At 38.2% G+C, this 26132-nt stretch overlaps 2 protein-coding genes across 2 annotated transcripts in view; both read left to right on the top strand.

The window, feature by feature from the left end:
- The window catches only part of PACS1 (phosphofurin acidic cluster sorting protein 1), a 179439-nt gene that overhangs the window by 36390 nt on the left and 116917 nt on the right, over positions 1 to 26132 (top strand). The window lies entirely within an intron of this gene.
- On the top strand, positions 13819 to 24583 carry LOC143646574 (peptidyl-prolyl cis-trans isomerase A-like). The gene is made up of 2 exons (XM_077115653.1): positions 13819 to 17258; positions 17934 to 24583. The coding sequence occupies exons 1-2, from the start codon at positions 17222 to 17224 to the stop codon at positions 18371 to 18373; spliced, it is 477 nt and encodes a 158-aa protein (XP_076971768.1). The 5' UTR covers positions 13819 to 17221; the 3' UTR covers positions 18374 to 24583.

The following is a 26132-nucleotide window of genomic DNA, read 5'->3' as shown; positions in this document are numbered from 1 at the left end:
TACCCAAAGAGTGTGTTCTAGTTTGCTAGCTGCCGGAATGCAACACACCAGAGACGGATTGGCTTTTTAATAAAAGGGGATTTATTTCATTAGTTCTTCAGAGGAAAGGCAGCTAACTTTCAACTGAGGTTCTTTCTTACGTGGGAAGGGACAGGGTGATCTCTGCTGGCCTTCTCTCCAGGCCTCTAGATTCCAACAGTTTTCCCCAGGGTGATTTCTTTGTGCATCCCCAAAGGCCTGGGCTGAGCTGCAAGTGTTGAGACGAGGTATGCTGAACTGCTTGGGCTGTGCTACGTTGTGCTCTCTCATTTAAGCACCAGCCAGTTAAGTCAAACATCATTCATTGCAGCAGGCATGCCTCCTAGCAGACTGCAGATGTAATTAGCAACAGATGAGGTTCATGTACCATTGGCTTATGTCCACAGCAACAGAACTAGGTGCCTTCACCTGGTCAAAATTCACCTGGTCAAGTTGACAACTGAATCTAACTACCACAGAGTGGAAGACCAAAAAATTTGCTTGGTTTTGTAGCTTTCCCATATGTACACACTCATCCTCAATACTTGGATGCACTTAATTGATATTTAAACACCTCTTATTCAGACTTCACATAAATATTAAAGATTTGGCTTCCGTATTTACGGAATGGCTGCTTCAGTGCTTTCAAAGAGCAGATAGCAGTATTGTGTTCCCTTTTTCTAGCATTTTAATCTTCTAATTCTGCATACTTACCTTTTCTTGCAAACTCATTATTACAAACAAAAATCATTAGACACTTTGAAAGTATGAGACATGAGGTTGCCCAGAGATGTAGAGCCAGGAAATGAATTATTGTCACTTGGAACCACCTGGATTTTCTTGACATTAATAAACCTCACATATGGCAAATAGCATTTGTAATCTGAAGCCTCCTGGCTCTGTTGTTAAAGGTTTTAGTACAATTTTGCTTCTATTATTAGCCCCTGATGCATTTGCCTGATATGGATAAAAGTAGACACTTTTATTACTCAATGGATTAAAAACTTTTGAATATGTTTAGGATATTTGTCCAACCAAACACAAGTCAGAACAACTCCTATTAACATGAGCGGGAAATTGGTTTAGCTAGGTTTTTTTTGAGAATCATTTGACTAAAGTGGACCATGAGAAAATAGTGATCTCAACCTGCATTCAGGATTCTTTTCAAACCTGTGTTTCCTTGGCTGCATGTTCCATCTCCAACTACCTTCCTAGAAAGATCTTCAAGTGCTTCTGTCTCTGCTGCTGCGGTGCTCACAGTGCCTAGTGCAAGGAAGACGGGCTTTAGAGATGGCCAGACCAGGCTTCTGGTGGCACCTCTGCCACTCTCCAGCTTTGTCATTTGATCAAAGCACACAATTTCTCTGAGCCTCTGTTTCCTCGGCTATAAAGTGGAGATGATAATTCTTACCTCACAGTCATGATGAGTAGATGAGATGATGTCCAGAAATCATGTAAAGTAATCCGCAGTGTTGCAAGTGCTTGGGTTATTATGCTTTTAGGAACTGGCAGATCTGAACAGACATTTCTCCAAAGAAGATATAGAAATGGCCAAGAGGAACATGAAAAGATGTTCCACATCGTTACTCATTAGGGAAATACAAATCAAAACCACAAATGCAAAATTGAAAAATACGAATTCATAAAAAGTATTGGCAAAGCCCCTTGAGGGACTGGAGAAAAAAATATGGACCTATTAAACTTTCTTACCTGAGAAACTCCAGATACCCTTTCAGACATTAGGGACTCCCAAGTCAGTAGACCAAGCCCTTGATCTTGAGGCTTACTCTTATGAAACTTATTTCTGCATCAGAGAAGCTAAGCCTGCCTATAATTTTATGCCTAAGAGTTACTTCCAGAGAACCTCTCTTGTTGCTCAGATGTGGCCTCTCTCAGCCTAGCTCTGCAAGGAAAATCATTACCCTCCTCCCTACATGGGACATGATGTCCAGGGATGTGAGTTTCCCTGGCAATGTGGGGCATGACTCCCAGGGATGAGCCTTGCCTGGGCACAGTAAGACCAACATTGCCTACCTGACCAAAAGGGGGAAAAGAAATGTAATAAAATTGGGTATCCGTGGCTAAGAGATTTCAAATAAAGTTGAGAGGCTATTCTGGAGGTCACCATTACACAAGCTTCAGCTAGGTATTGCTAATTGCCATGGTATGCCAAACCCCAACCAACAGAATCCCTGTAAACCCTAAAAAATACCCAGGGCTCTATCTAACACTGTATAAAATTTTTGCTCACTAAATTTATCTTTCAGAAACCTAAAGTCTTCAGATGGTTCCTAGGCCAAATAAGCCCTGAAATCCAGAGTTACCAGTCTCTCCAAGAACATCAACTAGTTCCATCCTCTACCCCATAATGTCGACATCCCTTTTCAACATGAAGAAGTTAGAATGTTCATCGCCCAAATATCCCTAAAATAGGGAGAAAGATCAAAGGATAAAGAGCAGTTGTAACAGAGAAAATAGACTTTAACAAATGAGTATGAATGCTGAATCATTATATTGATATTATTTTTAGTCTGCAGTGTCTTAGAGCAGTTAAGAGAAAATACCTGACATTGAGGAACTGTAACCCATACCATAGTTTGAAATTTGTGCTACAACTACTTCTTAAAATGTACTTTGATTCAGTGGTAAAATGCTCGTCTATCATGCTGGATACCCAGGTTTGATTCCTGGCCCATGCACCCCTTCTCCCCCCCAAAAGAAAGACAGATAATAACTTGTTGGCAAGAACCTGGAGAGATTAGAACCTTCATACACTGCTGGTGGGAATAGAAAATGGTGTAGCTTCTTTGGAAAACAGACTGGCAGTTCCTCCAAAGGTTAAGCAGAGTTACCATAAGATCTAGCAATTCTACTTCTTAGCATATACCTAAGATATATGAAAACATGTGTCCACAGAGAAACTTGTACGCAGATGTTCATAGCAACATTATTCGTAGTACCGGAAAAGTGTGAACAACCCAAGTAACTATCAACTGATGGTTGGATAAATAAAATATGGTATATCCATACAGTGGTATATCATTTGGCAATAAAAAGAAATGAGGTTCTGATTCATACTACAACATGGATGAATCTTGAAATGCTACTGAAAGAGGCCAGTCACAAAAGGCCACATACTGTATGAATTGATTTATATAAAATATGCAGAATATGCAAATCTGTAGAGACAGAGAATAGGTTAGCAGTTGCCTAGGGCTGGTGAGGTTGGGGGAAATGGAGAGCGACTACTTATGAGTACGGGGTTTCTTTATGGTGTGATGAAAGTGTTCTAAAATGAATTGTGGAGATAGCTCACAATTCTGTGAATACACCAGAAATGATTGAGTTACATATTTTAAATGGATGTATTTAAATGGTACTATTAGCCACCTTGTTTCCCAAGCCCAAAACCTAGAAATCTGTCCTAGATTCTTTTTTAATACCTATCACATCTAATTCATCATCAAGTGCTATTGATTCTACTTCAAAAATATCTTGAAACTATTCTCATCTCTTTTTGTTTCCCTGCTCCCCTATAGTCTAGACCACCCTCATCTCTCACCTGAATTATGCAGTAGCCATGTAACTGATCACTGGTTTCCATCCTTCTCCTCTACCGTTCTCTCTGCATCGCAGGCAGAGTGGTCTTTTTGAAATGCAATCTGTTTTGTTTACTCTCCTGCTTAAAACCCTTCGTTAAAACCCAAACTTCTTGTCATGGCCTACAAGGCTTTATTTGGCTTGGTATCTGCTTGCCTCTCTGTCCTCTTACTAGCACTTTCCCCTCTCACCCCCATCACCGCCAACCTGTTCACTACATTTCCATCATGTGCCCTTCTTTCTGCTCCTTGAATAGGACAGGTGCAGTGTCACCTTAGTGCATTTGCACTTGCAGTTCCCATTGTCCAATGCTTTGAATCTCCCATAGTTACCTGCCTGGCTGACTCCTTTGTGTCATTTAGGTTTCAGCTCATACAGCCCTTCCCTGACCATCAAATATAAATTAGACACATACACCTCTAGTCACGTTCTTATCATATTACCCCTTAACTTTTTTCCTATTATATACCCTGTTATTTTTTTTTATTTTTGTTTCTCTCTCCCCCTAAAAAAAAAGAATGTAAGCCGTACAAGAGAGGAATTATATCAGTCTTACTCATTATTGTGTCCCTGTGCCTGAACAGTTCCTGGCATGCAGTAGGTCTTTAGTATGTACTTGTTGAATAAGTATTGCTTTTCCCATTGTGCATAGGACCAATGTTAAGATTGGAGTTGTGGTGAACTGAGAGTGTAGGGTTGGTGCTGAGTATGAAGATGAATATCCATATAATCATAGCACTTTTATTTATAATAACTAAAACTGGAAACAACCTAAATATCCATCAACAGATGAATGGGTAAACAGATTAGGGAATATTCATGCAGTGGAATATTCCTTGGGGATACCAAGGAATGAAGTACTAATACATGCTGTAATAAAACATTATGCTGAGTGAAGAGATGCCTTACAACACAAAAGAGTCCATACCATATGATTCCATTTCTGTGAAATTCTAGCAAAGACAAATCTAACTTATAGTGACAGAAAATAGCTACCTGGATCCCAGAAATGGGAGATGATTGGAATGGAACACAAGAAAACTTTTGGGGTTATGGAAATCTTCATTGACTTGAATGTGGTGGTGATTACTCAGGCACTCTGCTCGGCACTGGAAATATCCCATACTGGAGAACAAGACAGAACTGCTCTCAGGCGCGTGCATTCTAGTGGGGATGACATATTTTAATGAACATGTGTGTCAGAGTGCTATAACAGCACCCAGAGTGCAGCAGAATATAACAGGAGCCTTGAACCTCCTTTGGACACATCAGAGCAGACTTTTCCTGAGGAAGTGGTATTTGTTTAAGTTGAAATGTGAAGAATATGTAGGAGTTAGCCAAATGAAGAGAGGGAAGAGTTCAGGGGGAGAAAACTACAAAATGAGGGGACTTTATAAATTTATCAACTTATCAAAATGTACAGTTAAAATGGCTCATCTTATTTTATGTAAACCAAATCTCAGTAATGTTGGTGGAAATAAATCTTCTCTTACCTGATATTTTAGTTCACTTTGGGTTTCTTTTGTCCTGTTTACTTTGTCACATCTTGGGTAGGTGACTTTTCTTTTCATTTCAGAATCACCTAGCCACCTACTGACTCTTATCCTAAATGTGCCTTGCATTCCTCTTTCTGAATCAGTTACTACCATCCTTTGGGTTTCTTGGCCTCTATTTCTAGTAAGCAAACCATCTATTTAATTGCAGTGCATTGACTATCTTTAGATATGCTATTGGAATTTGCCATCAAGGCTAGTTGGATTTCAGCACCAAAGAATAAGTACTTCCAACATATGGCTATTTTATAATATCACACCTCCCAAATGATTGCAGTGTATCTAGCTTGATAGGAAGAGCTGAGAAGTGTACATTTTTTTTAGAAGTATGCATTTTTAACTTGGTTCCTTTAGGTATGACTTGTGTACTTTGATCATAGTGTAGGTTTACCACTTCAGAAATCCTATTCTTTATGATTCATCCTATTACTGTAAATATAGTAGCTGAACTGTCTACATTGAGGTGTCAGTGGATAAAAAACTGTCTCATGATCAAACTCTTGCTCTGACAACCATATAAATTATTTAGTAGCAAGCCTGGTTTTCATCGTTTGTTATTCCTTGATTCACAGAATCATCTAGTCCTTTCTTCAGTTATTAAAATCTTTATTTTATCACACAAATGATATATGAATACAGCCTTATAAAATATTGAAGCAATGCATTAAGTGTGACGTGAAAATTCTCCCAAAGCATTCCTTACTTCTCTCCCCTTCCCCAGGCAAAATCACTTTTAACAGTTTGGTATATATTCTTCCAGATCTTTTTCTAAACACTTAAATGTAATATATGTTCAGATACACGTGCATTTTTTTACATTAGCAGAAACACCATGAATTGTTGAGCTTGCTCTTTTTACATAACAATATATCTTGGAGAGTTTTCCATTTCCATAGTTACAAATCTATCTCATTCTTTTAAATGGATGCATAGTATTCCTTAGAATGGATAAAACACAGTTTGTTAAGCCCACTAAATGGTCATTTAGGTTTTTTTCTAATTTTCACTGTCAGTCAAAAAGTGAATTTAGACTAATGTAAATAATTTTGTGTTTTTAGGGTTTTTCATTTTCTATTCAGTTATGTCACTATTTATAATGTATTTTTAAAAGTGTATTGGGATAGGAAGTACCTCACTGGTATTGTAATATTGAAACAATATTTTGAAAATCTTTGTTTTAGAAGAAAAAGTTAAATGTAAATTCTGTGGTTGTGGGCCTCACTTAACGTTGTGTCTTCAAGCTTTCACTTTAGATATTATTATAAAACAGCGGCACTATCATTAATTACGGAATTATCTTAATGTATACTTAGTTCAAAAGAAGTATACATCTCTAAGCATTAGAACTAGGACAGGCACCTCTGGTTGTAACATGAAATCAGCAGGGCCGTTGGTTATAATGGTTGCTGTAGGTTGATATTTTCCCATTGAGCTGAAGTCAAGCAGATGTGAAAAAATGTTTCCTGATTTTTTTTTTTCAATTTGAAATCCTGTTAATTCACATTATTGATGTGGCACTCTCTGCCAGCCTCTATTGATGACTGGCTGTTGTTGATTTATTAGCACTTAAAACATTAAAAACAACCAAGAAACTTATTTCCTTAAATTTTCTTGCCCTGTATATTATGAGGATGCACAAATATGGACATTTCTGATGTTTAAGCAGAGTTAGAAAGTTGTATTTAAAACAGATGGGTTTGAGTATCTCAAAACCTGCATGATATAAATGCATTTCCTCAGCTCTGCTTTTTGGCAAATGTTTGAGAGTGGGGAGTAGGCTCACATTTGTTCTAGCTACCCAAAAGGGCCAAAATTACCTCCCTCTTAGGCTTTTTGACTGCTTGCTTAGTTATGAAACAGTCTGAGAAGCTGTTTTCTTCTTATTAACTGACCTTGGTATTAACCTCAACTTCCCTCCCCGCCCCTTCTTTTTTTGGTTTCTGGTTTTCCTTTCCTATTTGTTACTACATTTACCGTGTGAAGACATTGCAATTGGTAGAAATTATTACATTTCTCTAGTGGTTTTAGTTTTCTGGCTTTACGCTTCCTTCCTCTTAGGACTATATGAGACAAACAATAGAGGCAGCCTTTCAAGGTTGAGGATTTAAATAACATGTTAACCTTTTAATTTATTGTGATTAGTAAGAGAACCGTTTCCTCTATTTAAAGACTGCTTTGGCAAGAAGCTGGAAATCCTAGAACCTGTTCCACACAAGTGTGTAGCTATTTGTTATTAATCAGTCTGTTCGAATCCTGTTAATGCTTCTTTTATTGTTAGTCTGCAATCAGATATTTTCAGTGGCAAAAAGACTGTACTTAAAGGCAAAAGCAGCAAAACTTTAAAGGGCAAAGGGTAAAGGAAAGGGGCAGAGTTAAGCAGGAGGCTTGGTACATGGATTTGTTAACACACTTATCTTGAGGCGTTTGACTTCTCTGCTGCAGATAGTCTCTTTGTCCTCAGTCATTAGATACTAAGTTTATTGTGTATAAACAAGATTGTATTTATAAAAGGGTTCCAGTGCCCACCAAAAAGGCTTTTGTAAATATGAAGTACTATTGTGTTGTTTATTTTCTTTCTTAAGGATTACAGATTTTAGTAGAGCTGCCTTTAATTCATTTTAGCATATAGCTCTTAGGAGACAGGAAGTTCATTTAATAAGTCAACAAATATTTATTGAACATCTGTTTTATGTTAGGCTTGTTCTAGGTTTTGGTAATACAGTGGTGAACAAAATAGTTAAACATGTATGCCCTCAGGGAATTTAGATTTTCGTCAGAGAGACGTGCTAAATTAGGTACACAGTGATAGATTGTGATGACTGCTAAGCAGGAAAAGAAGACAGAAAGTGTTAGGGGTGATAGTATGGGTTAATTATTGATATAACTGATTTCCTTTTTTAAACTACGCATTTTTTTAAAAATTTATTTATTAATTAAAAAAAATTTAACAAACTAAATAAAACATTAACATATATAATCAGTAATTTACAATATCATCACTTAGTTGCATATTCATCATTTCTTAGAACATTTGCATCAATTCAGAAAAAGAAATAAAGGCAATAGGAAAAGAAATAAAACGAAAACAGAAAAGAAAAAAAAAAAGATTATGCCTACCATACCCCTTACCCCTCGCTTTCGTTGATCACTAGCATTTCAAACTAAATTTATTTTAGCATTTGTTCCCCCTAAGATACGCATATTTTATACATTCAGATCTTGGAAGGGATCCCTTGGCTTCACCAGACTGCCCAGGGGAACCTTAGCGTGAAAAAGGGTTAAGGACTCTGGCATTGGCAAGTCCATCCCTCCAGCACTACACAAGTGATTGGAAAGATACTTGTTCCTTTTTCGTGCTTTATGTGATAATGATTAGAATTTTCATGTTATTTTCATATTACATTCAGTGATTGTGCGTTTTTAGGTTTACTTTAAATTATTTGAAGCACAGTAATTCATTTTTTCCCTTAAACTTTTTATTTTGAATTAATTTCAAAGTTAAAGGACAATTGCAAAAATAATACAAAACCCATACAGAGAGCACCAACATACCAGGTCTTTCTAAATAATGGGGTTGTTTGGTGAGTAAACTCCATTATCTCTGGATTCCTTTCAACTTGGTGGAGACATTGCTGCATGGTGGAGCTAGCATCCCCTTTGGTGTTGGACACATCTGTGTGTGAATCCTGTCTCTGTCACTTCCTATTCATATGACTTTGAGCAATTTAGTTAAACTGCCGGTGCCTTTGTTACTTTATCTGAAAATGTGATCTGACCTTGTACACATGAAGTGAGATAATGTTCTTAAAACTCTTGGCACTAATAGGTGTTTAATCTAATGTAATTATGATAATTATTATCAGTTTGAACTCAGTAGCTTGTTTTAATGAGTGATTAATAGCCCAGCAATTGTGATTTAGGGCATTTGCATTTTTGCTGATGCTTTCTAAAACACTGAGTGCTTTGAACCAGCGCCTTTTCTAACTGGTAAGTTTCTATCCTGTGTTTGACTTGAATTGGCACATAGACTGTAATGTTGTGTATGTCTTATCTTATAAACCCTTCCGCCATACTATCATTTTACCCTGCTTAAAGAAAATTACAGAGGGGAAAGAGAGAGTTCTTGGGTCATGTCATCTTTTCTCTATATTAACCATTTTCTCCCCTTTTTGTCCATTCTCAGAAATTGATGAGTTGTTTAATAATAATTTTAATTCTCCTATGGAAATTTGGATTTGATGAGGATACACACCAAGAAGTTCTAATCTTTGCTTAGCATAATTTTTGAGGTTTAGAGATAACACGGTTCTATAGAAAATATTGCCTTATCCATCAAAATACATATTTTGTGTCTTTGTATAATTCTCCTTTAATTTTCATTTATAAAAATCTACTGATTAGTAATTATATACTTCCTTTCAAACAAATTCAATTTATGAAAAATCTGTGTGTATGATTTTCTTAATGAAAAAGATGTGGGATTCCTTTAAGTAGGCACTTCCTAATAGAATTAACATAATTATTTTCATTACATGCCTAGTAATATATAAGGTGCATAGTAAATTAGAAATGCATTCAGTTGTGGTTCAAGGCCTGGCTCTGCCATGTACTTACTGGCTCAGATGACTTGGCCTTCCTGTTCCCCATGGGAATAATCATACTCACAGTGTGGTTGTGAAGATGACATGAAATGATACATGTATACTGCTTAGCATGGTGCCTGACATACAATAAGTGCTTCCATCATATCCATCCTTATTGGTTATTGCACAGGTCTATACAGAGTAATGCTATCTTTGAAAATAGAGCTGAATCTTCCCGTATATCAAACTTCATTTTTTGCTGCCTGATATTAAAGGCCAGTATAGCAAACTAGTAATAGTTCCTCTAAATATTTGCCCTACTTCTTGTCTATGCGTACATCTCTCGCCTTGCTTCTTTTTCTCCTAACTCTTACTTACCTTTCAGAGTTCAGTTCAAAGGACATCTCTTCCATGAGGCCTTCCCTCGCCCTATCCATGAGCTTCATAGAGTCCCCCATATGGTCTCTCCAGCTCTATCCAGTCTGTGAGCATCTTAAGGGCAGGCACTCTGCTCAGCACTGGAAATATCCCATACTGGAGAACAAGACAGAACTGCTCTCAGGCGCGTGCTTTCTAGTGGGGATGACATATTTTAATGAGCATGTGTGTCAGAGTGCTATAACAGCACCCAGAGTGCAGCAGAATATAACAGGAGCCTTGAACCTCCTTTGGACACATCAGAGCAGACTTTTCCTGAGGAAGTGGTATTTGTTTAAGTTGAAATGTGAAGAATATGTAGGAGTTAGCCAAATGAAGAGAGGGAAGAGTTCAGGGGGAGAAAACTACAAAATGAGGGGACTTTTGGCAAGTTAGTTTGCTGCTCAGTGCTTCAGTTTCCTCAGCTGTAAAAATAGGGTTGCTGTGAACACAAAGTTGTATTTCAGGTCATCATTTTCCAATTACTTTTTTTTCCATGGAATATTTGCCAATAGATTTTATTTTATTTATTTTTTTGTATGCTATATGGCGGGGTTACATTTCATTCTTTTTCCATGTGAGTATACCCTTATTGCAGCACCTTTTGCTAAATTTTTGTTTGTTTAGTTTTTCGTTTGTTTGGGAAGTGCATTTATTTTATTATTATTATTTTTTAAACTAGTGATACTCCAAAATTGGGAAAATTTAAGGAGATCCTTTCTTATCTATTCTTTCTTTTTAAATTTTATTTTATCTTTATTAATTTTTTTTCTCTTTTTAGAAATCTTTCTTATGACTGGACAATGTTAAAAATGTGAAACAAATGGAAGCCATTGCTTGTGAAGTCTTTTGTGCACTCTAGCTGCAGAGATGCAACATCTAGTTCATTGCTGTATATGAATACAGATTTTCTTCCTGGGCTGTATGATTTGGTGCTTGCCCTCTTTATCAGAGTCATAATGGTGAAATCATACTTTATTTATCCTTTTGTGTCTGGCTTATTTCATTTAGCATTATGTTCTCTAGGTTCATCCATGTTGTCATATGCTTCAGGACCACATTTCATCTTACTGAATAATATTCCATCATGTATATCTACCATATTTTGTTTGTCCATTTGTCTGTTGATGGCCATTTGGATTGTTTCCATCTTTTAGCAATTATGAATAGTATTGCTATAAACATTGTTATATGTCTGTTCGTGTCACTGCTTTCAACTCTTCTGGGTATATAACTAGTATTGATACTGCCAGCTTGTGGTGCAATTCAGTATTTAGTTTTCTAAGGAACCGCCAAACTGTCTTCCATAGTAGCTGTACCATTATACATACCCACCAACAGTGGATGTGTTGTAATTTCTCCACATCATCTCCAACATTTGTGGTTTCCTGTTTGTTTAATAGCAGCCATTCTATAAGCTGTGAGATGACATCTCATTGTAGTCTTGATTTGCATTTCCCTTATAGCTAATGAAGATGAGGATCTCTTCATGTGCTTTTTAGCCATTTCTGTTTGCTCTTCAGAAAAAATGTCCATTCATATCTTTTGCCCATTTTACAGTTGGGTTGTTGTTTTTTGTTATTGCATTGTATAATTTCTTTAATACAGAGGATATCAAACCCTTATCCAACTCAGAGTTAGAGCACTGACACTATGAAAGTCAGCAATACCCCATACCACAGCTGTTAAAAAAGTTGACAAAATGATCAGATTTCAAGTAGAGATATCCATGAAGCTGATCTGGATAGGACTAAGATAAATCAGAATACAGGGTGAAGGATGATATAGTCCATATTTTAAAATGTCAATTTCTATGTGAAACCAAAGGGAGAGATGTTTATTTGGTGCAAAATTTATATTTTGGGTTATGCATTATCTAATTTTTTTTGTATGGTCCGTTTATTGAACACCATAATTATATGGAATCTTGAATAGGGAGTTAGATCCTGTTGGTTTGTACATGTTAGTGTAATGCCCCAGAATATCTCAGAATAATTTGGGCAGAGAATAAAAAAGTATTTGCAGAGTCCCCTTGGGGGAGTGGGGAAAAAGGAGGAAATATTAAGCTTCCCCATCTGGGGAATTCCTGATATTCTTGAAAGCAGTGGGGATAACCAGTTCAGTAGGCTGAGCCTTCAATCTTGGAGCTTGCCCCTATAAAACTTATTCTTGCAAAGGAGAAACTAAGCCTACTTATAATTATGCCTGAGAGTCATCCCCAGAGAGCCTCTTTTGTTGCTCAGTTGTGTGCTCTCTCTCTAAGCCAGCTCGACAGGTGAACTCATTGCCCTCCCTTCTATGTGGGACATGACTCCTAGGGGTATAATTCTCCCTGGCATCATGGGAAAGGACTCCTGGGATAAGCCAGGACCTGGCATCTTGAGATTGAGATAGGCTTCTTGACCAAAAGGGGGAAGAGAAAAATGAGATAAAATAAAGTTTCAGTGGCTGAGAGATCTCAAACAGAGTTGAGAGGTTGTCTTGGAGCTTATTCTTATTTGTGGTGCATTGAAGTGGTTGGAGGAAAGTACCTGAAACTGTTGAATTATATTCTAGTAGGCTTGATTCTTTTTTTAAAAAATATTTTTATTGAGAAATATCCATACATGTACAGTCCAACCATATTATACAATTAATGGCTTACAATATCATCACATTGTTGTGTATTCCTCACCATGATCATTTTTAGAACATTTGCATCACTCCAGAAAAAGAAATAAAGAGAAAAAAAAGAACTCATACATCCCATACCCCTTAACCTTCCCTCTCATTGACCCATAGTATTTCAATCTACCCAATTTTTACCCTTTCTCTCCCCCATTATTTATTTATTTTTATCCTTTTATATATATGTGTGTGTGTGTGTGTGTGTGTGTGTGTATATACACACACACACACACTCATCTGTCTATACCCTGGATGAAAGGAGCATCAGACACAAAGTTTTCACGATCTCATGGTCACATTGTCAAAGCTATATAGTTATTCTTGATTCTTCAAGAATCAAGGCTACTGGAATACAGTTCAACAGTTTCAGGGACTTCCCTCTAACCACTCCAATACACCATAAACGAAAAAGAGATATCTATATAATGCGTAAGAATGACCCCCCAGGATAACCTTCTGACTCTGTATGAAATTTCTCAGCCACTGAAATTTTATTTTGTCTCATTTCTCTCTTCCCCCTTTTGGTCAAGAAGGCTATCTTAATCTTGTGATGCCAGGTCCCAGCTCATCCCCAGGAGACAGGTCCCACGTTGCCAGGAGATTTACACCCTTGGGAGTCATGTCCCACGTAGGAGGGAGGGCAATGAGTACCTGCCGAGTTCGCTTAAAGACAGAGGCCATATCTGAGCCACAAAAGAGGCATAATTATCAGCAGGTTTAACTTCTCCTTTGCAGGAATAAGTTTCATAGGGGTGAGCCTGAAGATTGTGAGCTCAGCCTATTGAATTGCTTGTTCCCACTGTTGGTGAGAATATCAAGAATTCTCCAGATGGGGAAGTTTAATATTTCCTTCTTTCTCCCTAGTCCCCCAAGGGGATTCTGCAAATACTTTTTTATTCTCTGCCTGAATTACTCTGGGATATATCGGGATATGACACTAACCTGTACAAACCAACAAGATTTCATGCCCTATTCAAGATTCCATGTACTATTCAAGATTCCATGTACTTATGGTATTCAAGTAAACTGGCCATAGAAGTTAAATTGAATAATGTGCTGCCCAAAATATAAATTTTGCTCCAAATAAACATCTTTCCCTTTGTTGTTTTTTTCTTTTAAAAATCTTCTTTTTCCCTAATTGCAATAATAAAACATTCTAGTAAAAAAAAAATAGAAATTAAAAAAATAGAAAGTGGACTTCCTTGAAATCTTATCCCAAGGACTAGCCATTGTTGATAATTAGCTCTGTTCCCTTCCATGCTTTTAAAAAAAGTCCACTTGTAACCATACACATGCATGCAACTCCCCTCACAAAAATATGATGGCATTTTGCATTTTATTCTGTAACTTGCTTTTTTCACTGAGTGCTAGATCTTGTATTATTTTCAACACAAGATTTCTAGAGCTGTACTTTTATCATCCTCCTTCTCTACTTTATTATCTCTTTTGCATATGTCTTATCTCCTCCTAGCAGCTCTTTGAAATCTGCGATTCTTTGTATATGCTACCATAGTTAGCATGTGATTTGCATGTAAATATGTGTGAAAAGAAGGGTGGACTCTTATAGCTAGAGATATTTCTTAAAAATTGACTAGTCCACCTTTTTGGTTTTTAGACGAGGAGAAAAAAACCTAGGTATGTTACTTGATTTGCCAGATTCACTCAGCTGGTTAGACACAGAGGCAGCAGCCTGCTGCGGAAGCCAGAGACTTAAGAGTGAGAGTTCTTTGTTCTGGCCTTTCCTTTGCCACTGACTTCTAGTAACTGGGCTATTTTCTTGTTTTGAAACATGTTTTTGTTAGTCATGACAGAGTTTCCCACAGAGCTCTGATGGGAAACAGTCACAGCTGGCAGACAGGTAATCCCTACATGAATAAACCCCAGTGGAACCAGCAAACTGAGTCTTGATTTCCTTAATTGGAACCTGATTTAGAATTAGATATTGAACGTAAAAGAAAGTATTAACCATTAGAAAAAGAATTTAAATTACTCATCTCTCCATATTTAGAATTTTTTGCTCCATTTCTACTGTATGTAACACTGAAATCCTTTGTGGATGTCTGCTACAAAAATGAATCTTTGACCCAGCAACTTTAAATGCATTTAGCTCCGTTGGGAATTTTGAGAATTCTTAATTTAATCTGTACTTTTCCTTGGTTTGGGATGGGGACAATGTAGAGCTGTGTCTTTTTACACTGCAGATTATGCTGTTTGTAAGCAGTGGCCTATGCTTCTGGAACCTAAGTTTGCCAGGTAGTGATTTTTGGCATAATAAGTATCATATTCTGATTTTTATTTCTGGAGGCAGGAAAGAACCAGCCAAGCCCAAAGATGGGTGGGAGGTGACTGGCAAGCCAGAGCCTTGTAGCTATTACTGCCACTTTGTGCTTCAGGTGGCAGAGTGTTTTATCAGAGTGGGAAGAAAGACAGGCCTGGTTGGTTCTGCTGATGACTCTAACTTCCTCTGCACATCTTGGTAATAACATGTCCCTTTTCTTTACTGGATGTTGGTGAGGCAAGGATATAAACTACTTTTCTCTCCTTCCCCATTCCAAAGTTCAGGATTATCTCTCTTTTGGTTAGCTGATTCTTGTTCTCTTTTTAATTATTTAGCACTTGTCAAGCAGGGACTTGTCCTGCCGAAGAGAGCAGGGAGGTCACTTTACCAGGCTTTCTGGTTCCTTGTCTATTCAGTGCCTGTAGCCCTTTCTCTCGAAGACTCATATTTTCCCTGAAGGGAAGGAGGAGGAATTAAAGTAGCACTTAACTCAGCCGGTTTTCTGAACAGTGATTTTTGAGATTTTATTGTAGCCATCCACTGATTCACCATTCACATTTCTTCTCTATTTTCCTGTTGGGAAAATGAGATGTTGCTGACTCTGGAGGAAGGTTGTGAAGAACTAATAATAAGAGCGGTTGGAATGCATCAAGGACTAGAGAAGGCTCCCAAGCAGAGCATCATGTGGCCCTCTGGTTCCTCGTGCCATCTACACACAGGGCTTTCTGTTAGGAATTGGGTAGAGGGGTAAGATGGTTTCTTCTCTTAGCGAACTAAAACTATAATTGGGGAGATAAGAAATTCACACAAGAGATGAGTACGTCAGTGTGTGTTCAGTATACAACTTCACGTAAGTGATGTGTGTAATATGATGGATAGAACCAGCTGAGTGAGACGGTGCCACAAGGAGAACTTTACATTCCTAGGGACACCAGAGACCAGAATCAGTCTGCTAAAGGGGATTGTTACAATTTTCTAGATTAAATGGGTCTTGATACATTGTAATGAATGTTTTTCTTTTCAGCTAGTTGAGGGAAAGTCCTTTTTTTTTTTTTTTTTTTAATGAAACATATGCAAAAAAAGGATATGGTACGTTGTATAGCTCCTGGAAGAGATACCCAGTACCACCTATAAAGTAGCCTTGCCATGAAAAATAGAAACCGAGTAAAACCTCTAGATCTAGCTACAAATTTATAGGAAATACAAGGGACAGAGAAACATGGTAAGTGGTTTTGTGGGGGTGCAATCAGCAAATTCCAGGCTGCAGGTGCTTTATAGGACTAAACCAGTTTCTTCAACAAATAAATTATAAGGGAAAAAAAAGATGGAGAAGGAACCTTTAGATAAAAAGAGATTTAGAAGATTAAGGAACCAAGAGTAATGTATTGATCTTATTCTGATCCTGACTCAGACAAACAAAATTAAGAGAAATATATAAGACAATCTGAGAAATGTGAACACTGATTTTTTTTTTTTGCGATATTAAGTAACCTATTCATTATTTTGGATGTGAAAATTACATTGTAGATATGTTTTAAAAGAATATCTTTTTTTAAAGGGATAGCCCCCTTCTTTTGAAGTAAGGAAAATGTCTGGGATTCGCTTCAAAGTAACCTAGGCAAGAAGGTGGTAGAGGTTATAGATGAGATAGGGTTGGCCATGCACTGAAATTGGGTATTGGATACATCAGATGCATTATACTCTTCTATTTGTGTGTGTGTTTGGCATTTTCAAATAAAAAGTTTAAGTTTTCTTGTATTTAAAAAATGAATGAGATATCTTGACAGAAGGCAGATCAGTGGTTGCCTGGAGCCAGGGGCAGAGAGATGGACTGACTACAAAAGAACATGGGGGAACTTCTGTGGTGATGGAAATGCTCTGTATCTTGACTGTGGTGGTGGTGGTGGTTACATGGATATACGCATTTAAACTCATCAAACTGTCCACTTAAAGTGAGTGTTTTCTTGTATATAAATTAGACTTCAATAAGTGTGTTTTATTATATATAAATGAGACTAATAAAGTTGATTGAAAATTAATGAGAAGGGGCAGATGCCACTGCCCATCGCTGCAGCTCCCCGCTCACAGCCTTGGTCAACCCCATCATGTTCTTCCACATCGCTGTCGACAGCGAGCCCTTGGGCTGTGTGCTGGTTTGAAAGGAAGTATGCCCCCTAAGAAAAGCCATGTTTTAATATGGATCCCATTTCTTAAAGGTAGAATAGTCTCTATTCAATGCTGTGTATTTAGGGACTGTGATGGGATCATCTCCCTGGTTGATGAGATTTAGTTAAGAATGGTTGTTAAACTGGATTAGGGGATGACATGTCTCCACCCATCTGAGTGGGTCTTGATTAGTTTCTGAAGTCCTATAAAAGAGGGAACATTTTGGAGAATGAGAGACTCAGAGAGAGCAGAGAATGCTGCAGCACCACGAAGCAGAGAGTCCACCAGCCAGCGACCTTTGGAGATGAAGAAGGGAAATGCCTCCCGGGGAGCTTCATGAAACCAGAAGCCAGGAGAGTAAGCTAGCAGATGACGCTGTGTCTGCCATGTGCCCTTCCAGCCGAGAGAGAAGCCCTGACTGCGTTCGCCATGTGCCATCCAACTTGAGAGTGAAACCCTGAACTTCATCGGCCTTCTTGAACCAAGGTACCTTTCCCTGGATGCCTTTGATTGGACATTTCTATAGACTTGTTGTAATTGGGACATTTTCTCGGCCTTAGAACTGTAAACTAGCAACTCATTAAATTCCCCTTTTTAAAAGCCATTCCGTTTCTGGTATATTGCATTCCAGCAGCTAGCAAACTAGAACAGGCTGTGTCTCCTTTGAACTGTTTGCAGACAAAGTTCCAAAAACAGCAGAAAATTTTCATGCTGTGAGCACTGGGGACAAAGGATTTGGTTATAAGGTTTCCTGCTTTCACAGACTTATTCCTGGCTTTATGTGCCAGGGTGATAACTTCACATGCTGTAATGGCACTAGTGGCAAGGCCATCTACGGGGAGAAGTTTGATGATGAGACCTTCATCCTGAAGCATACAGGTTCTGGCATTTTGTCCATGGCCAATGCTGGACCCAACACAAATGGTTCCCGGTTTTTCATCTGCACTGCTAAGACTGAGTGGTTGGATGGCAAGCACGTGGTCTTCATCAGGGTGAAAGAGGGAATGAATATTATGGAAGCCATGGAGTGCTTTGGATCCAGAAATGGCAAGACCAGCAAGAAGATCACCGTTGTCGATGTGGACAAATAATAAATTTAATCTGTGTTTTGTCTTCTCCAGCAGACCACACCTTCTGTAGCTCAGGAGAGCATCCCACCTCTGCCCGAGTCCCTGGTCTGCCTCAGTGTCCTATCATTGTGCTCTCTCTGCAGTTCATTGGGTTCTCCATTCTCCTCCCCTTCCAAGTCTAGCTGGGTTGCAGAGTTAAGTTTATGACTATGAAATAAACCTAAACAAAACAAAATTATGAGAAATGTTTTCATGTATTCTAATATATAATGTTGAATCCGTAATTTCAGAATTTTGATGCTACCCAGCACTACCAGGCAGCAGAGATTCTGACTTGTGCTCCATCTCTATTTGTTTTTCCATTTAAGGTTAATTTTTATCATTTGCAGCTCTGATTTTGATGTAGCATCTCTAATGTTTCCTTGGAGCCATAGAGTCAACTTGAATTTTGTTTGTTCATGTGTCTGTCATCCAAATGGACACACAATATGATGCTAGAAGAAATGTTAGGGAGATATCTGTACATCTATAATGATAATTCATTAAAAATTCAATTGGCTGCATTTTAATAGTCAAGAACTAAGGGTATACCTGAGCTGAAAACAGTTCTGTGAGGTTCCGATTTTGATTTATTTTTTATCCAGTATCCCAACCACCAAACAGTCAGCTAGTTAACATTTATTGAATGTATTCTCTGTACTAGCCACTGTGCTGGGTTCTGGGATAATGAGGATGCATATGATTCAGCCCTACCCTTAGGGATATAGCTCTCAGCGTGGGAAGAGATCATGTATACACTCTTGGGCCTTTATCCAGGTGGTAAACACTATGAACTAATCTTGTTCATAATGTTCTTTATTCAGCAGAAATCTTTCATTTTGACATAATCCTTTCATTTATAAAGATTTATGCTTTTTTAATTTAAGAAATCTTTTCTATCCTCGGTCAATTAGAAACTATCCTTCTGATTAGGTTTATGTATTTCTCTTTACATACCACACCCCTTACCCCTCCCTCTCATCTACCCAATATATTTTAGCCTTTGTTTCCCCTATTTTTTTCTATACTCCTTACCACTATCTTTCATTGATCACTAGCTTTTGAATCCATTAAATTTATTTTAACATTTGTTCCCCCATTATTTATTTATTTTTAATCCACATGCTTTACTCATCTGTCCATACTGTAGATAAAAGGCGCATCAGACACAAGGTGAAAGCTATATCATTATACAATCATCTTCAAGAAGCATGGCTACTGTAACACAGCTCTACATTTTCAGGCACTTCCCTTCAGTCTCTCCAATATATCTTAACTAAAAATGTGATATCTATATAATGCATAAGAATAACCTCCAGGATAACCTCTCAACTCTGTTTCAAATCTCTTAGCCATTGACTCTTTATTTTGTCTCATTTCTGTCTTCCCCCTTTTGGTTGAGAAGATTTTCTCAATCCCTTGAAGCTGAGTCCCAATCCCTTGATGCTGAGTCCTAGCTCATTCTAGGATTTCTGTCCCACGTTGCCAGGGAGGTTTACACCCCTGGGAGTCATGTCCCACATAGAGAGGGGGAGGGCAGTGAGTTTGCTTGTTGTGTTGACTGAGAGGCCACTTCTGAGCAACAAAAGAAGTTCTCTTGGGGGTGACTCTTAGGCCTAATTTTAAGTAGGCTTTGCCTATCCTTTGTGGGGATAAGTTTCCTAGGAACAAACCCCAAAATTGAAGGCTCGGCCTATTGCTTTGGTTGTCCCACTGCTTGTGAGAATATATGTTTATCTCTTAAAGTACATCTTGATCTTTCTTTGTACAACTACTGCCTACCTGATAGTTCCATTTGAATATCTAATAGGTACCTCAAATTTAGCTTTACTAAAACAGATCTCTTTATTTTACTCCTTCCCCATTAAAAAAAAAAAAAATCTGTTCCTCTCCAGTCTTTGTTCATCTAAGTAAATGCATCACAGTCCATGCTGTCGCTCAAACCAAAAACCTAGGAGTTGTCTTTGATTCTTTCCATTTTTGTATTCTCCACATCTAGTCCCTCAGCATCTTCTGTATATTCTAACTCTGTACTCTGTCCGTGTCTTTTCTCCACCTGCTACTCCTCTAAATCAAGTCACCACCACCTGTGGCCTTCCCCATGGCCTCCCTGCTCCTCCTGCAGCCTTCCTCTAGTTCATTAACCATAGAGTAGCCAGAGGATCTTGTAAAAACACTCGTCGGAGGAGCATATTACTTCTTGCTTAAAAGCCTCTGATTGTTTCCGTTCACACTTAGACTAAAATCCACACTCTGTGTCTGTCCCAAGACCAATATATTCTATCTCTGTGTGTGTATCTGTCTCACCAAATAGGTCTATTTTCTGTTCTATACCAAGCCTATTTCTTTCTCAGGGTCTTTGCTTGCAGTTGCCTCATCTGGCATGTTCTGTTTCTACCTGTTTGCAAGACTGGCTCTTTCTTGTCTTTCAGTTCTCAGCTTGGACATTTCCCCCTGAAAATAGCCCTTACCTTACCGCTAGGTCTGAGTTAGGGCCTTTGGGACTACTCTCACTTCTCTGTGTCCTATTTCTGGGTAGTAGTTATTACGATTTGATGTTATGTTGTTTGTTTATTGGATTTATCCATTGCACCAGCACCGCCTCACCCCAGCTTTACAGTTGCTTTACGAGCCCAGGGAACCAGGACTGTACCATTCCCTGTGGCACTGGTGTTTGTAGCCATGCTCTTCCAGCCAGGGGGAGCTAGTAAATATATTTCAAATGTATGAATAATGGGCTTCAGAGGCAGTGTCCCTTGCAGCGAGGAGGGTTGTAAGTGGCCTGTATGCTGCAGGATGAAGTTGTGTTTTGTTCCTCGATGAGATGAAGGCAGTTCTCATTTCAGAGAGCCTTAGATTTGAATCTGGCTCTGCCACCAGCAGGTTTTGAGATCTTGAATGAGTCATTTATCTTCCCTAGGTGTACTTTTTTCCATTGTAGAATGGAGATAAAACATACCTTGTTGGTGTGTTGTGAGAAACAAATAAGATAACTTTTGAAAATGCCTAGCATGGTCCTGAAACATAACAGACCCCCCTGTGGTACGAGTATGTGCTCACCCTCCATCTCACAATAAAGCTGCACCCCTAAGTGCTGAAGGCTCATTACTTACTCCGGGCCACCTCCTGAACACCAGGTGTGTGATACAAAAACAGTAATTCCACCATGCATGTTTATGTTATGTCTTTTTTTTAAATCTGATTTTATTAAAATTGTACATAAGAAAAAATGTTCTTAATCCATTGAAAGAGCAGATGAAAACAACTTAGCATCCTGAGGTATTATTTAAGGACATTGGGTGGTACTCTGTGGAGTCCTAAACTGCTAAACCAGTTTTTGCCTTTTCTATTCATTTATGAGCTCTACATTTTTGTACTTGCATTCTTCTTTCCCTCACCCTTCTCTTCCTACCTACCTCCTGTTCCTTGGCTTCACTGGTGGCAGCTAGAGGCATCACTGTTGGCTGACACTTAGAGCTAAAGTTGTTGCTGACCCCAATATCGATCATCAGAACAGCCAATAATGCTCCTGATTTATAATGTATTATGGGCCAGCAGATGTTGTAGAAAGATTCTTGCCTGCCAGGAGGTCTGAGGTGTGAGGGCCATGCAAAGTAATTTCTGGAGGAACAGATTTGCTTGAATGTGTTGTCTAGGCTCACGTGATAGTTAGTAGGCCTCTTTGTTAAAAATACCTTAAAACAATGCTGTCTTTTTCACCTTTCATCTGAAATCTTACGATTTACAGAAATACTTAAGGGTATAAACACTTGCCCAACAGGATAGATGGATACTTGTTAATGTGATACTGAGCAAGGCATTTAACTTCCTTCTTTTTCAGATGCCTGTGTTTATTCTAAGTTCCCAGAGATATGAAAAACTACCTTTAACATATCCATAAAGCATATTCACTCCTGAGATACATGTCAAATTTTTATTGCTACAGAATTCTCTTATCTCTGTCCTACCATGAAATCCTATTGGCGTACCCCCCTCACTACTCCCCAGGGCCTGAGGGAGCCTCAGCCACAGTGTGTGCTGCTGCCGTTGGTCAGGCTGAGTTTCAGAAGCAGCAGGAGCTCCATGATGAGGTTCCTTCAGCTTTCTCTCTGGCCTTTTTTATTTCTAGATGTCAAATGTCACACTATTAATCATTGCCATTTCTGATTTGAATAAGCAGATATAGGAATACATGGCAGGTAACTATTTTTATTTGTTTGTTTTGGTGTTTGTTTGTTTCTCTGTTAACCTGGCTACAAAAGCATTTCTTGTGGTTTATAGTTGTGTACATTATTTGCAATTTGGGAATATCCTGTAAATATGGAAGCCCAATTGAATGCTTCTCCCCATACCCCGGCAACAGCTAAGTTGTCCTGGCTGATGGAGCCCCCCAGCAGACTCTGCAGAAACTTGGTCACAGTGTCATCACCCCTTTCCCCCATCTTCATGGTCAGACAGTTCGCTCCCTACCCCAACCCTTGACTTTCTTTTATAATATCTTGCATTTTAGGTATTTATGCTTGTGATGATGATTGTTATCTCTTCATTGGGCTTCTTTTGGCCTCTCTTGTTTATTGCTCTTTTAACTTCAAAAATATCTTCTTTCTTTACCACACTCATTCTTATCAATTAAAAACTTTCCCCAGTCATGGCTAAAAACATATTTAGTGGCATGTCCATATTAAGGAGAAAGGAAGCACTAGTTTTTGAAGTAAAATTAGATGCCATAATACTCACTGTTGGCAACTTCTAGAGCTTTTGAGGTATATAAGGCGTTCCCTACACGGTTTTGTAAAACTCTCTAGCCTTTGTCAACTGAATTTCCTTTGTCTTAAGCATTAGAATTCAAGGTAAATAAAGCAGTTCTTCAATTTTGTTCTACTTTCTGGGTTGTTAGTATAGTATCCCAGGGGTATTTTCTACCTGGGAGAAGGGCAGATGCACAAGGGGTCAGATACATTGGGGTCAGATGCACTGAGGAGCAGTGTTTTCAGTGCTGTTTCAAATTCTTCCCGACTGATTTGCAAAATAATTTCTGGAATACAATCCATTTGCTAGTGAAATACCTGTACTGTTTATTTGTTTGTGTCTTTTAGCTTACAATTAGACTGTAGGTAAAGTAATACAGATATCAAAGTCTCTCTGGGTTATGGGGCATTACATCAAAGAGTCTGAGATCTTAGACTTAGCTCTCTAACCCTAATTCACTTTTTTCCAAAATTGTGCAACGTGGTGCCTGAGGAGCCTAGGGAAAGAATGTGGATGAAACAGATTACCCAACCCTACTACCACAAACAAACAAACAAAACAGCATTCACAGTACTCCTGAGCACAGGAGCCATGATGCAACAAATCATTCGTGTCCGCGCTTTTACCCCCAGAGAACCCAGAACCCTGTATCTATAATAAAAAGTCAAGAGCATCATGTTTCAAATCTTTTTAGAGTTGTGAGAATCTGTCATTATTTGATTTCATTTTCCTAACTTTTCCAGAGCTGATATCTTTGGGATGGAATTGCGTACTTACTGAGTGTGAAGGAGTCTCAGTGACCATATGGTTTGAATTCCCATCTAATGTAGTCTTCCCTTCCAAAAACTCACCAGAAGTTGGCCATCTAGCCTTGGCCTGAATGCCTCCATTAAGCAAAAATTCACTACTTTTTGAGGAGGGCTATTCCATTTATAGACAACTGTAATTCTTAGAAGGTTTTTCTATATGTTTGGCTAAAATGTAACTTAAATTTAAAATTTAATTCAAAATTTGAAAAATAATTTAATTCAAAATTGGTAACAAAGGTAACTCAGTATTTTCACTCTTTCATGAGAATGTCTTTCAGCTATTGGAGGACAGCTCTCAGCTTCCTTTGTCTTTTCCATGCTAAGCTTCTGTAATTCCTGCCTCTGTCTCATCATGAGTTGGCCCTGGTCTGCAATACCCGGTTCCCATTAAAATTTGCTGCCTGCCGTTAAGCAAATGAAAAGATGTTCAACATCATTAGTCATCATGGAAATGCAAATCAACACCCACTAGAGTGGCTGTTATTTAAAAAATGGAAAATAAGTGTTGGCAAGGATGCAGAGAAAATTGGGACCCTAGTACCAATTCTCTGTAACTTGTACCAGAAAAATTTGGAAACATAAAACAGTTTAGCCACTGTGGAAAATAGTTTGGCGGTTCCTCAAAAAGTTAAACATACAGGCGGGCCGCGGTGGCTCAGCGGGCAAAGTGCTTGCCTGCTATGCCGGAGGACCTCGGTTCGATTCCCGGCCCCAGCCCATGTAACAAAAACGGAGAAACAGAATACAATAAAACAAGAAAATGTTTAAAAATGTTTCCCTTTCTTCCTTCCTTCCTTCCTTCTATCCTTCCTTCCTTCTCTCTGTCTTTCCTTTAAAAAAAAAAAAAGTTAAACATACAATTACCACATGACCTGGCAGTCTCACTCCTAAGGTGTATAACCAAAAGAATTGAAGGCTGGAACCTGAACAGATACTGGTATAGCAGTGTTTAATAGCAGCATTATTCCCATAACTAAAGGGTCTCCATCAACAGATGAATGAATAAATAAAATATGGTGTATATGAAATAATATTCAAATGTAAAAAGGAGTAAAGTACTGATGCATGCCACAACATGGGTGAACCTTGAAGACATCATGTTGAGTGAAATAAGTCACATACAAAGGTGCATATATTGTATGATTCCACTTATATGTAATGGCTAGAATATGCAAATTCATAGAGACACAAAGTAGATTAGGGGTTACCAAGGGCACCAGGAGAGGGAACAGTAGAGTTACTGTTAAATGGGTTCAGAGTTTGTTTGGGGTGATGAAAAAGTTTTAATATTGGATGGTGGTGATGGCAGCACAACGTTGTAAATGTATTTAATACCACTAAATTGTATGCTGAAAAATCGTTAAAATGGGAAATTTTGTGATATGTATCATCACAACATAAATTAAAATGATTTTTTTGCAAATGCTACCTAGAATTATACAAGCAAAAATGGACTGGCTAGTGCCAAGGAAAATGGAATTATTTCCTGTGATCTGCACACTGGTTTCAGTGACGCTGTTTGGGGCAATATTGCTTTGCAGGGTCATATTAGTGGCTGCCCACTGAGACTCTCTGAGCTACTTTCTTCCCCTTTCCCCACCCCTTCCTCAGCCCCTTCCCTCTCCCGTCTCATCCTTTTTTTCCTTCAAAAATTAGGCATTGTGATTGCCAAGACACATCCAGCTTTGTATGACTATAAAAGCCTCAGAACTTTTTTCCACTGAAAAATATTTATTGAAACAAATTATCTAACATTATGCTAACAAATAAGAAATTAACTCTGATTTTACCTTATTTTTTTTTAATTTAACATTTTAAATTTTATTTAGTTTTGAATAGATAATAAATAGACATGATACAAAATTCAAAAGGTAAAGAATGAAAACTAAATCTTCTTCCCTCCCCTGTTCCCAGCCACCTAGATGCCTTCCTGGCAAACAGGCACTGTGAGCAGTGTCTGGTATCTGTCCAGAGATAGTTCATGCGTTTACAAGTGTGTTTCTTTTTTATATCTTCCCCATATAACTGTTAGTTTACTGTACATACCTGAACATTTATTTTTCCTTTCTTGATACTCTCAGTTTATCTTGGGGAGCTATTTATTATAATGCAAATAGAGCTACCTCCTTCTTTTAAGCATCTACATAGTATTTCCATCGTACGGAATGCGATAATTTATTTGA

This window comes from Tamandua tetradactyla, chromosome 9 (genome assembly GCF_023851605.1).
Source record: "Tamandua tetradactyla isolate mTamTet1 chromosome 9, mTamTet1.pri, whole genome shotgun sequence".
NCBI classification, from domain to species: Eukaryota; Metazoa; Chordata; class Mammalia; order Pilosa; family Myrmecophagidae; genus Tamandua; species Tamandua tetradactyla.
Note: the sequence above shows the minus strand (reverse complement) of the source record. Positions and strands in the feature narration are given on the sequence as shown.